This window comes from Eurytemora carolleeae, unplaced genomic scaffold, assembly GCF_000591075.1.
Source record: "Eurytemora carolleeae unplaced genomic scaffold, Eaff_2.0 scaffold526, whole genome shotgun sequence".
NCBI lineage: Eukaryota > Metazoa > Arthropoda > Copepoda > Calanoida > Temoridae > Eurytemora > Eurytemora carolleeae.
In genome coordinates, this window is record NW_019396417.1 from 86,465 (window position 1) to 100,377 (window position 13,913).

Consider the following 13,913-nt stretch of genomic DNA (forward strand, 5'->3'; position numbering starts at 1 on the left):
GAATTTCGATCAATACATGAAGTTGCCACATCTAAAACAATCAATTACAAAATATACAAAACATCCAAAATCTGATTTAGTCTTAACTATAAAAAATTGAGTTAAGCTATACATTACTCTAGAACAACACTCCAGTCACGGCTCAACTACCCCTCGCTCTAATTAATGCAACCATTAAGGATTCTAAATACTTGCCCGAAAAATGCAAAAATAGCCCAATGAAAAGTAAATGAAGTGAAAATATATTTACAAAGTCACAATACAAAATAGACAGAATGAATAAAAGCAAAGCTTTTATTTAAATAACGTAAAAAGCTTACCACTCAAGTAGTGGAATGTCAACTTTATACAAAATATTCAACGTCTTAAGAAGAGTAAAACAAAAAGTCATATTCGAAGTTAAACTTAATTAAATAACAATTATAAATATTAAAAATAATTTACTAAGCTTTGCTTCAAATATCAAAATATTAATGAAGAGTGAAACTTATAGAAACCTAAGTTTGGACTCCAATGCTGGATTGCGCGCTATTCGTTGCATTACTGAGGAACTGAATTTCTGTCGAATTGCTGCATACTTCCCTGTGTGCGCAGTCTTGAGCGCACCAGCTACACCATGCGCCTGCTCATGAACCTGGTCCTGGGTATACCCAGTATAGTGATGGAGGGATTGGGTCCACAGGATCTTGTCTTCAACCTCCATCCCCAGGATACACAGAGAAAGGTACAGACTGGTAGCTGCTGCCATGGAGGGGTTTACAGACACCAAACTGTAGTCAAGTAGAATAGCCTGAAATATATTTCAAGTTTCAAAATCTTAAAACATCTTGCATAGTAATTGGATCTAGTCCTTTTGATTAAAATGACATTTTGTAACATTAATATTTTAAACAAAAAGTGAAGTTAATCTAAGACAGTAGGATTAAAATGACTGTAAACGTAATTTAAAGTGACCCTCCATGCATAGATGGCAATGCCCGATTTAAAACTGCAATCTTGAAATCTTGGTTAGTCCCTTTGGCCCTAACCTGTCAAATTTGGAACTAGCGTCCTCTGCATTAGTATATAAAAAATGTACCTCTAGAATATATTTCGCCATAGCGTGTTCAGTAACGTCGACGTCGCCAGCTTTAGAATACCGGCGCAGGAAGTTGATCGACAAAGGTTTTCCAAAATGATAATTAAGAGCCTAGAACACAATACAGAAATTAGTTGATGAATAGCGGTTAGTAATTGAAATTACGTAACGTTGTTAAAATTTATTCGAAATATAAGGAAGACGATTTTTCCGACTCAAATGCCGTAGACTTTTCCCTAGACGTATGCGTACTCAAGATCTATTTCCTCCACGTAGTGCCCGCATGTCAAACCCCGCTTCTTCTCCCCCCCCCTTTCTACAGATCCCAGCCCCAGCAGTCAGCTATGAAAACTCAAGACATTAACAACTCCGTCTCAACCCTGGCTCCTCCATGATGATGATTCAGATACAGAACCAACAACAGAAGACACTGCTTACACCTAGCTCCGCGCTCCACAAAGTTCCAGAGATCCGGGCGGAACCAGACTTCCTTCCATTATCCTGTATACAGGATAAGTCCGCAATCTCTCCCTCCCACAGGAGAAGGTAACAATAGTTCGCTCCGCAATGTTCCAGAGATCCGGGCGGAACCAGACTTCCTTCCATTATCCTGTATACAGGATAAGTCCGCAATCTCTCCCTCCCACAGGAGAAGGTAACAATAGTTCGCTCCGCAATGTTCCAGAGATCCGGGCGGAACCAGACTTCCTTCCATTATCCTGTATACAGGATAAGTCCGCAATCTCTCCCTCCCACAGGAGAAGGTAACAATAGTTCGCTCCGCAATGTTCCAGAGATCCGGGCGGAACCAGACTTCCTTCCATTATCCTGTATACAGGATAAGTCCGCAATCTCTCTCCCTTAGACTAAGCCTAGTTGTGAGTAAGCCTGCCGTCAAGATTGATGATCTGCACCACCATCATGAAGTTCTACAAACACCTCCAATTGATATTCGTCTATAGTTTCTTTATTAATTTCTAAACCAACCAATTTTAATGCCACTTGGGAAACTATTTCAAAACTTCCGTTTTATTAAATAAATGTTAGAAATATCCATGTAGATCTCCTTTTATTTTATCATATTGACTTTTAAAGTCAACAAACGTGGTTAAAAAATTTTAATCTTATTTACTTGTCTAGTGCGCCAGATAATTTAAAATAAGTTGTTCGACCAGTATGCAATGTTTTACTACGTCTTGCTTAATTTTATTAAATCTGGGACCAGGTTTACTGACTACACGAGTTCTTGCTCTCGCACAAAGTATTAAAGAAAGTTTTTAAAATTATTAAAGTTTACGTTATCAGAGCTTACCGTGGAGGAATAATCAATCAAACTGTCTTGGAAAAAAATGTTCTCAAAAAAAGGAATTCATGACAAAAACAGATCCAAATCTTAAGAGGGAACTTTAAAAACATTTATGTAAGAATATTTAATCTTTAAACTAGAACCTCACTAAAGTGTTGTAAGCATTTACAAGTACAATAAACTGAAACTATAGTCAAAGAATTGTATTTGTTGCTTTTTTCTCTTCAAATAATAGTCAATTAAATAAAATCAGTCGACAGCTTTTACCTTAAAAATGTTAAGCTCCATCGACCTCACTTCAGCAGAAGTGTAGGCATTGTCAGTGATGTAAACGAAGTCATTTAGTTCAGGAGCATAAATTTCTTCAATCTAAATAAGACAAAATAACTCAGGGGTAAGTTGGGGGCGGCCTTCGGTGAATGCCCCCCCCTTTTGAAGGGGGGAACGCAGGAAGGGCTCATTTAATATTACATCTGGAGATATGTTGGAAAAACCTACGATTCTTGATTTGAGGCAGTACTTTTTTCATTATCTTTTAATAAAAATCATTTTGCAAGTTTCTTTTAATTTCTTCAAAGTTTACAAACCTACAAAGCAGTTTAATTAATATAGAATCAAATTAAGAGGTTTAGAGTGACTGCACAAATAATTTCAATTCTGATTAACAATACACTTCAAATCGTTGTCTGATCAAGTATTGAATTGAATATCCATGTTGCCCATTTAGAAAACTATTTTTTCATTTGTGATTTTCTACTTAAGTGAATATTGCTTAAAAAACTATAAAAAAATGAAGGTTTCAAAGGTACATCGGACATGCCACTCTATAAATGGAGGGTCACTTGTAATTACATATGTATTTCATTTCTGTATAATTATAAAACTATAGAAAAAATACTATAAAATCTCACTTAACTTAAAAAGTTTCATTAAAAAATGCTTCAATTCATACTGCCTTCAGTGTAAATACTGCAGATTAATTAATACTGCCTTCAGTGTAAATACTGCAGATTAATTAATACTGCCTTCAGTGTAAATACTGCAGATTAATTAATACTCCCTTCAGTGTAAATACTGCAGATTTGATATTTATGTAATAAATTCTATAAAAATAGATATTTTAAAGAAACTTTTCCATCTCTATTTTTCACTTCTTTAAGCTTACACCACAGTATTAGGGCTTAGGGGGTGACTGATGAGTCCACTTAAGAAAATTACATAAAATTTTTAACACTTGTAAAATGGAAGTGTGTTTATGATCGAATTGAACCTTAACACGGTTAAAAAAGGTATCAACATTTTTTAATAAAGGGGTTTTAAAGGTGGGGGTATAATGTTCCCAGGGGGGACCAAAAAAGTACCCCACCCCCTCACAAACGCTCTTGTACGCCCCTGAAATTACTGTAGAACTCAGAAAATGAGCAAACATTTATAACCAACCTTAGAGGCAATAAACATAGCCGAGATACCGACCAATTGAAGCTTACTTCTGTGGACATCTTTACCACTGTCTCCGCTTAAAAACCTAAAATTTAAAAAAGCAGTTTCTAACTGTGCACTTAAGCAATTTTAGATTTTTTGGCTTGGCGTTTTAGATGGCCGATGGAGGCATTTTTATTCTTTGGAAAGTAAATAGTAAATATGGCATGAAATATTATAGATTTCGGAAAATTCCCTCAGGAGAAGTATTTTTAAGAGATCTAAAATAAAGTGCATTTCAGGTTCTATACAAAAACAATAAATAAAATGCACGACTGCCTTGATTCTTCTGCATTGGCGCGATTTTATCTGAATTCTCTTCAAAATGACTTGTTTTCGGGCAGTACCTACTACCTAGACCGTTAGACAGTTGACTTAAGCGTGTTGATTTTTTGTTACAACATGTCTGGACTGTTCAAGAACAACCTAAAAATTTGCGTACCGTGTGCAATTTACAGTTAAAAAAATATTGCCAAGAAAACAAGAAAACCTAATTAAGTCTTGAATTTTAATTTGACTGGAAACCTGAGCAGTGCCCTAGATTTTTACCGTTTGGTGTTGATAAATGACGGTAAAAAAGACGACTTAAACGCTTTCATAAAATTTACTGCTTTATTTCCTAACCTTCATTTGGAAGTAAAATTCTTGAGATATCACAAAATACACCTAGTTCTGGCATTTCCAAAATGTGGTCTGCCTTTTTGTGCTTTTAATATTACCTGAGATTTGAAGAATTTAGTTTTGATTTCGTCAATTTTGGTTTAATTTCACAAACTTTAATTTTTAACAATGTTCTTAAATCTTTGGTAATATTGACAGCAAGCACAATAAAAGGCACACCACATTTTGAAAATTTTCACCTTATAGTCTATTAACCCTATTCCTGCTGGGGGGGGTCAATTTGACCCACCCCCTGTAGTTTTTTTTAAATAACTCAAAAAGTATTGGTCTGAGGCTGTTGAAATTTTCTGACTTTTCCTACATACCCAAAGCCCTCCACAAATTGACCCCCCCCCAGCATATCCTGGTTTTCAAGTACCCCAGCAGAGATAGGGTTAACAACCGAAATTTATCGAAGACTATTAAATTTTATTTCGAGATCTTTCAAACCTGTCTAGAATAGAAACGGTCAGATACAGAGTCTCAGGGAGAAGGTTGAATTGCTGTTGAACATCAACTAACCAATCTATCAGCACAGAACGCATTTTTGGTGTAATACAATACCCAGATAAATAATCACTTTGGATACTAAACTCCTCTTCCATCGAACGCAGATACGCGTACATTGCCTAAAAGCAGAAACTTAATGTTCTTTGGTACAATAGAAATGAGTATTTGACACAAACTCCGAATTGCTAATTCCTAATTTTTAATTTTTAGAAATTAGTGATATTTCAAGCTATGAAATTCAGTTGATATATCAAAGTTCGTTGCAAAAAGTAAAGTTCCTACACCAAGCAGTAATTGCCATGAAGAAACATAAAACATGAATCATTTAAAAACTAAACCAATTAAACAAAAGGTTAGATTTGAAGGAAGAAAGATTAAGCAGAAAATTATAATTAAATTTTTAAAACGTTCACAATAGATTACCGGAGCATATTCTGAACATAGCTGAGGATTGTCTAGATCCTCTGAATCAATATCAACAACTCCAGTAGGTAACTGTACAGCTAAAGCAGTCACTCGGTTAGACAAAATATCCTGATACGACTCCTCAACAACATCAGTGTCGTCAACTTCCATTTGATTAGTCTCTGGAGCAAGCAGGAGACGCCGAGCAGCAACCTTAGTCTGCCGAGGTTTAAGAGGCTTGATAGACTTTCCAAATTCTAGAATTGAAAATAAAAATAATGTTTTATGTACATATAATGATGGATCAATTTATAAAGTAATTGGAAAGGAAAGACTTTCCAGGTGAGAAGCGAATTACATATTAAAAACTTATAAAACATTATAAAAAACTAACCCAAAGTTAAAGGTATTTGACCTGAGAAGGTCAAATTTTCTGGCTTTTCTAACAAACCCATGCCCCTCACTTAAGGCTAACAGTTCGGCTTTTAAACCTACTGACAAGAGTCCTCAGACATACTGCCTAAATGTCTAATTTTACCTATACCAGACAAAAACTATATTTAGACCTATTTCCAGTCATTGGATTTTAACATTTTAGAGCTCTTTGGAAAGCCTATAACGAAAGCAAGCAGACTGCACAATTTTATCCGCAATAAATATTAACATAGCTTGCAAATTTGCCATTTTTTTAAGATTAAAGTATAGCGCCCAAGGGCTTTACAAAAGCGTATCAAATGTTTTAGATTTGGATCACAATGTGAAAATAGAGAGGGGACCTCCCCCCCCCCCCCAGACAGCCAGCCAGTAAACCAGACGTCAGGCTAAATAGGGTTATGACGGAAAACACAATAAAATTAAAAAATAGAATCCACACTTACCAAAAGGTTTCGCATCCTTGTTTGTAATTTCTCCAAGTGCAGATCGGTTTACACCTGTAGTACAAAGAATAAACATAAGATTTTAATACGCCCTAATTATGCGAGAATAAAAGAAACAGAATGGCGTGTTGCATATCTTCAATTTATTCGTAAATATCGAAATAAGATAGAGGCGTAAACTGGTGGGGGAGTCGATTCACATGGTAAGAATGAATTAAAAATCAATTTATTTGTTTTTGAAACTGATGATATCATTGGTACGTAGTTGTAGAGTTGGAATTTCTCGATTCAGAGATAATAACGAAAATAACTGAATCAAACACTCCAATAGCAAGAATAATGCTTAATTTTAAGCACAATATTGTTCCCATGTTTTTAAGCTGGTACTGTTGTGAATAGACTATGCCACCCTATTTTTAAAGATCAGCTAAAATTATTACGACTGCGAATGACAATTGATTTCCACCCCTTTAATCATTGCGGTAATTTCCTAGAACGATTTTGGACCCCCCTCCCGGCCCCCCTCCTATCAATTTTGTACATGTAAGACATGTGGCCGCAACGCTCGGCCCCCTAGCCTGTCCTAGCCGCAGTGCTCGGCCCAGAAAGTGTTTTAATTAATCTAACCCGTGGCCGCAGCGCTCGGCCCCCTATAGCCTGTCCTATAGTGCATCGCACGGCCCAGAAAGTGTCTTAACCTAACCTAACCCTAAATAAATACTAATTTAATTGAAAATTATTGAAAAAGTGGTCGTGTACAAAATTGATAGGAGGGGGGGGGGGCCAAAAATCGTTCTCAAGGACGGACCCAATCATAGCTCTTTAAAAGTAGCTATAATACTACGAAAACTAATTAGTGAGAAATTATTGACCAGCTGGAAAATTCTCCAATAATTTAAGTGTAACCTGCTAAATTAAGTCTTTCAGTACAAAATCAAATTCCTTGGAAATAAGTAGACAACTAACCTGATTTTAGCAAACCTGTTCCAGGTTTGACAGATCTCTGGGAGATCATCATAGTATCAGTTCTGCTCTTAACACTAACCCTTGAATCAAGAAACATTTTTCAATTTGATATTGATGAATAAAAATTAAAAGCTAAATTTTAATTTCATGTAATTTCATCCTACGATCTCATTATTTTAACACCAGGCCATGGAGATAATCTGTGACCAAAAATAATCTTTAATATGCCTCGATTAAATTCGTACAATAAAATGTAAATGTTGAAAAATAGATTTCCTATGAGCCATGATTCAGATGATTTCGCGGGGTCCAAATTCACTACTAACTAAAATCAAGAAATTTACTCCTGTTGTGAACAGTACAATTTTTTCTCATTATATTTTGAAGAAAAATAATTTCTTTTCCAAACACTGTTAATTTTTACAAAAATATATATATGTATTTCTTCAACAAAAAGTTGTTTGACCCCTGGATAGTTTGCATTCCCCCCCCCCACTCCCCCTTTATCCTTCCTACGCCCGTCTGGTTGCAAGTCCAGTAGGTGGACAGGGGCTGATAAAGGGTCGGGGGAAGGAGGGGAAATGGAATATCTTCTTAAAATAAGTCAAGACTCATATACTAGAAAATAATCTGCATTATATGCACATATTTTAATCAAACATTTTTTATCATATATCTGTCCGGGTTGCTAAAATTATTATCAATTATTTTTAAAATCTAGCTATTCAGGGTGAAGAAAGTTCCAAACCGTGCTTATTTAAGTTCCAAACCGTGCTTATTTGGGCACAAATATTATGACCAACGTTTAGTCACTCTTTTATTTCTTTATGTACCAAGAGTCCCAAGTGCAAAAATCAATTAATGAAGCTATTTACCAACATAAATTATTAGACACGACGAGATACTTAAAATAACACTATTTACTTCTTTTAACTCATGTCTATCAGTAGATAACTGTCAGTCTAGTACTGCCTTAATCTCTCCTTTTCGTTTTGGTTCCTTGCATAAATAACAGGCATGTTTCTTTCAACTCTGCATCATACAGTCCCTTGAGCATCCTGTCCTTTAATTCAACCAGGCTGCTCTTGTTTGGAGTATATGCTTGAAACCATAACTTTTCCTTGGTAGCATAATATTCTCTACTATCTTCACCACTTTCCTGTTTCCTGTCTCGGTATTCTTGTTTCCGATTCATCTTGTCTCTATGAGCTCTTCTGGTCTCCTCCTCTTCTCTCTGTTTCTTGTCTAGGTATTCCTGTCTCTTGTTATCATCATATTTTTGTTGTGAGAATATTTTCATTATTTCTGCAAGAACACTCCTCCTTCACATCAAATTCTACTCCCACTTGAAAAAAACGGTATTTTCTCTCTTCTAAACATCATCCTTTTATATTTTATCTGGAATTGTTTCCCAATGCAGATGAGTTTCCAAGTTTTTGCACCATTCGCACATTATCTCTGGATTTCCATCATATTTGGGAGCTCTTTCAATGAAACTATGTGCTCTTTCTTTTTAACTAGTTTCGAATTTCGATATCACACATCTCGTACCATATGTGTCCTCAGTTCCTTCAGTAGGTATGAAAAGCCTTTTTTTCCCAATTTTAAACTATATATCTAAAAATAAATTGGTTTAAAAGGATATTCTGATTAGTCTATATCTGATGATTAAAATCAACAAATAACCATAATGTATCAAGTGTGTTTTGATATTTCTATATTATAATTGGTCTGTACCAACTGAATAATATCTATATCATGGTCTTAAATTTTCTGTTTAAAAGGATATGAGATCAATCTATACATATCATGTGTATGTGTAACTCACATCCTTGAAACAAGGATATGAGATTTGAAAATGCCAATATTAAACTGTGTGTCTTGAATTTTTTGTTTAAAAGGATATGAGATCAGTCTATATATATCATGTGTATGTGTAACTCGCATCCTTAAAACAAGGATATGAGATTTGAAAATGCCAATATTAAACTGTGTGTCTTGAATTTTTTGTTTAAAAGGAAATGAAATCAGTCTATATATATCATGTGTATGTGTAACTCACATCCTTGAAACACGGATATGAGATTTGAAAATGCCAATATTAAACTGTGTGTCTTGAATTTTCTGTTTAAAAGGATATGAGATCAGTCTATATATATCATGTGTATGTGTAATATCATGTGTATGTGTAATATGTTTAATATTGGCGTTTTCAAATCTCATATCCTTCTTTCAAGGATGCGAGTTACACATACACATGATATATATAGACTGATCTCATATCCTTTTAAACAGAAAATTTAAGACACACAGTTTAATATTGGCATTTTCAAATCTCATATCCTTGTTTCAAGGATGTGAGTTACACAAACACATGATATATATAGACTGATCTCATATCCTTGTTTCAAGGATGCGAGTTACACATACACATGATATATATAGACTGATCTCATATCCTTTTAAACAGAAAATTCAAGACACACAGTATTGGCGTTTTCAAATCTCATATCCTTGTTTCAAGGATGCGAGTTACACATACACATGATATATATAGACTGATCTCATATCCTTGCAAACAGAAAATTTAAGATACACAGTTTAATTTTGGCATTTTCAAATCTTATATCCTTCTTTCAAGGGTGTGAGTTACACACATACATGATATATATAGAATAATCTCATATCCTTTTAAATACAAATTTCAAGACACACAGTTTAACTTTGGCATTTTGATATTCTGTATCCTTCATTCAAGGAATTGACTTATACATACACATGATATTTTATAGATATTTTTCAGTTAATACAGACCAATCTAATATCCTTTCTGACAAAAATATGAAGACACACATAGTAAAGTTTTAGGAAAAAAAAAGGTCATTGAAAATTTTTTGTATAATATCTTCATTTACTTTTGGGTTCAAAATACTAGATAATAAAAGTGAAAATATGCTTTTCACATCCTTTTAGACTAACTTTTAATAAGATATATATGATTATTTTACAAAAAGAAGGCTTTTCATACTAACACCAGTTCCTTCCCCTGTTTCCACTACTCTCTGTAGATGTTCCATACATTGTTGTGATTCATCCATCTTCTTGTTAAGGTCTGCTCCAACATTACTTTTACTTCTTAAATCTGTTCTAATATTTTCCATTCTTAAAGTTTCTTTCTATGTTGTAACTCCATTTTCTCCACTCTCTTCAACATGGACTTCCAATTCTCTGCTTTGAAGTTTTCCATCTTCCCTTCCAGTTTCCTTCATGTTTGTTCTTCTGAGATCTGGTTCTTTATTAAAACTGTCCACTTATATTTTGTTTACACTGTTCATAACTTGTTGCTTCATTGTTCCTTGGAGTCTATGGCGCTCATAAAACTAAGGTTCCTTGATTCTAGCCGTTGCAACCACTTTTGTAATCCGGAATTTTTTCCGTTTTACAAAATGGAAACGGGAAATTTCCGGAACCTTGTTCCAAAATTTTGGAAAATTTCAGGTTTCTTTTCTGAAAAACGGAAAAATTTTATTTTCCATTTCGTGTAAACTGGAAAAATTTCCGTGTTTGCAGTTATGTGAGGGGATGAAGGCCAACCACAACAATTTTTCGTTCAAACCACTGTCTCCTCCTTTTCTCGTCCGAGCCACCTCGAAATCCTCGTCCTTTAAATATTAATAATTCTTCCAGATAAAACTTTTTTTAATAATCAAGCCACGTTAGGGCATATAAATGAAATATCAAATTTTTGTAAGTCGAAAAAAAAGTTTCAATTGAATTAAAGATTTCAGGTTTAATGTCTTTAAAAATCTTCACCTTTTTTACGCGTATTTTCAGATATTCCTGGTGTAGAATGCCGCAAATAATTCCAAGTTTATAGAACTTTAATCTTTTTTGTTAACTATAGTAAAACCATAGAATTTTTCCGTGTGGTTACTGGTTCCAAGGGGAAAATTATAGGCAGATTTATGCTGAATATTTTGCTATATATTTTATATCACGAAGGTTAGCCATTTCGAAGGCAGAAGAGATTTAAATTTTACCTAAATAAAGTTATGACATCATTCTCATAGGTTTGAAGATTTCAACATGATATAATCATTGCAATACTTTAGTCAATTCATATCTTATGCCCTAACGTGGCTAGATTTAAAAAAAAAAACAGTTTATCTTCAAGAATTGAAAACTTACACAAAATAATCGAAGGATGAGGATTCCGAGGTGGCCTGGACGAGAAAATGAGAAGATGTGGCTTGGACGAGAAATTGCTGTGGCTGGCCTTCCTCCCCTCGTTATGTAAACTGGAAAAATTTCAAGGTTCCATTCTGTAAAACGGAAAAAGTTCTAGGTTTCTATTCTGTAAACCAGAATGGGAATATGAATTTGTGTAGTAAACTCAAAATTTCTTGTTTTCCATATGACGTAGACTGTAAGTTATTCCATAGGCTTCCACTCACAGGTGAATTGTATGGGGACACCTCCATGACTACCATGACGTGTTAACCATTTCAACACAATGTTAGACAGTAAAAGCAATGTTATGATAATAGAAGTTAAAAATTATTAGTTGACATCAAATACGTTGCATTCAGTTCTTAAAGGGAGTGTTCGCGAAAAATGAAAGGGGGTATAGGCTGAATGCGATAAAAAAGCGCTTTTGATTGCTACTAATTTTACTTCTATCTGTTGCGTCTATAAGGAGAAAATTGTTAAAAACGACTGATACCGAAGAAAGTAGTGTCCATACAAATTCAGAAAGATGCAACATACGACTTAGACCGTAAAAAATTCTATTTAATTTCAAACAAATCATTCAGATATTACAACCTATAGGTCATCGATTATCTTTCGCCACATTTGTATATAGTTGATTTTTCAGAATATGTTATGATTTTATTTTTTAAAATAATATTTAGCTTGCAACTTGTTTTTGATCATTCCTGGAAAATATTAAAATGTCGTCTTCATTACCAAAAATCCTCGAAACAAAAATAAATGTTTTTATAAGTAACTCTCAGATCATAACAATTAAAACATATTATGAAAAATCAACTATATACAAATGTGGCGACCCCTACTGCACAGTTTATTTGGGACACCCTGTATATACTTTGCTTATTTTTCTGTCAAGGGGAGGAAAGTTGCAGCCACAACAATTTTTAGTCCGAGCCACATTCTCCTTATATCTTCGTCCGAGAAAACTTTTTATTAGGAATCGGGCCAAGTTAGGGCATAAATGAAATATTGAATTTTTGTTAATCGAAAAAAATAGGTTTTTAAGCGAATTAAAGTTTTCGAGTTCAATGACCTTCAAATGTTTACCTTTTTTACGCTCATTTTCAGATATTCCTGGTGTTTAATAATCCCGAGTTTATAGAACTTTAATCTTTTTTGTTAATTATGGCGAAAACCATCATGGGGAAAATGATTGGCAGGGGTATGCCAAATATTTTGCTATTTATTTTATATCGCGAAGGTTATATCCATTTCGGAGGCAGAAGAGATTTAAGTTTTACCTAAATAAAGTTTGACATCATTCTCATGGCTTTAAAAAGATTCCAACATGATGTAAATTTAGGGTTGTTAATCGTTTTCGAAAACGATTGTAATTGTTTAATATTTCGATGGGTTTCCAAAATAACCGTTTCGTTTTTGGGAATAAACGATCATTTTTAAAAACAACTCGTTTTGAATATTTAGAAAACGAATAATGATCGTTTTTTATACGATTGTTTTTTTTAAAAAGATCAGTTTTGAAAGTAAAATCATTGATAAATATGTTAACGATCGTTGACAAAGGGTCGTCTTTAACGAAACGACGAACGATCATTTAGAAAACGACGTTTTTTAAAAAACGTTCGTTTTTTAAAGAAATTAAAACGTTAACACCCGTGGGTGTAATCGTTGCAGTACTTTGGGCCATCCATATTTTAAGCCCAACGTGGCCAGATTAAAAAAAAAATTTTATCTTCAAGAATAGAAATTTTTAAACACATAATAATCGAAGAACGAGGATTTCGAGCTGACTCGGAGGAGAAAATGTTGTGGCTGGCCTTCCTCCTCTTGTATGTCAAAACGACTGAACCGATTTAGAGCACAACATTTTTAAGGTAACTTAAGAGAAGGTTCATGGATGTACAAAATTAAAAAAAAATTGCCTGAAAAGAAATTTTATTTTTCAAAATCCACGAAAAAAATCGATTAAAGAGCAACAATAAATGTTAAAATCGAAAGATAAAAGACTGGATTGAAAAATCTTTCAACGAATTAATTGTCCGAACTAATGTTAAAAATGGCCCCGTTTATTGCGTTATAAAAGATTTTTTTTCAACATCTCTTAAACCATTACGTAGGTTTTTATATAGAATGAAGGGAAGGTTGAGATGGCNCGGTAAAAACTGAACTCTTCTAAAAAGTGTAAAGTCCGTGCTGAGACTCTATCAGAGGAGGCCAGCTGAGGACAACCATTCTTACAATGATAGATAGATACCAGACAGAGAACAGATAGAAAGATAGATAGAGGTAGAAGAATAGAGGACGTTTGGAGGCAGGTTAGTATTATCCGTAACCTCCGGGTGAATCGCAGTTAGTTCTGAAACTGGTTCTCTTCATATTAGCTCAATAACTAAACCTT

At 34.2% G+C, this 13,913-nt stretch overlaps 1 protein-coding gene and 1 long non-coding RNA gene across 2 annotated transcripts; one reads left to right on the forward strand and one right to left on the reverse strand.

Annotated features, from left to right (window-relative positions):
• Positions 1-230: 230 nt before the first annotated feature.
• Positions 231-7,613, reverse strand: LOC111702910 (G2/mitotic-specific cyclin-B). The gene is made up of 9 exons (XM_023474714.1): positions 7,559-7,613; positions 7,283-7,362; positions 6,317-6,370; positions 5,457-5,695; positions 4,974-5,152; positions 3,825-3,909; positions 2,652-2,753; positions 1,079-1,189; positions 231-790 (listed from the first exon to the last, which is right to left on the reverse strand). The coding sequence occupies exons 1-9, from the start codon at positions 7,567-7,569 to the stop codon at positions 488-490; spliced, it is 1,164 nt and encodes a 387-aa protein (XP_023330482.1). The 5' UTR covers positions 7,570-7,613; the 3' UTR covers positions 231-487.
• LOC111702911 (uncharacterized) lies at positions 1,250-2,010 on the forward strand. Its single transcript, XR_002765520.1, has 2 exons — positions 1,250-1,842; positions 1,944-2,010. It is a non-coding gene; the product is annotated as an uncharacterized LOC111702911 (long non-coding RNA).
• Positions 7,614-13,913: the final 6,300 nt, after the last annotated feature.

Coding starts and splice junctions, on each gene's coding strand:
- LOC111702910 (XM_023474714.1), bottom strand. Junction 6,371..7,282: donor AACAGGTTTGCTAAAATCAG/GTTAGTTGTCTA, acceptor TTTGTACTACAG/GTGTAAACCGATCTGCACTT. Junction 791..1,078: donor TGGCGAAATATATTCTAGAG/GTACATTTTTTA, acceptor AATATATTTCAG/GCTATTCTACTTGACTACAG.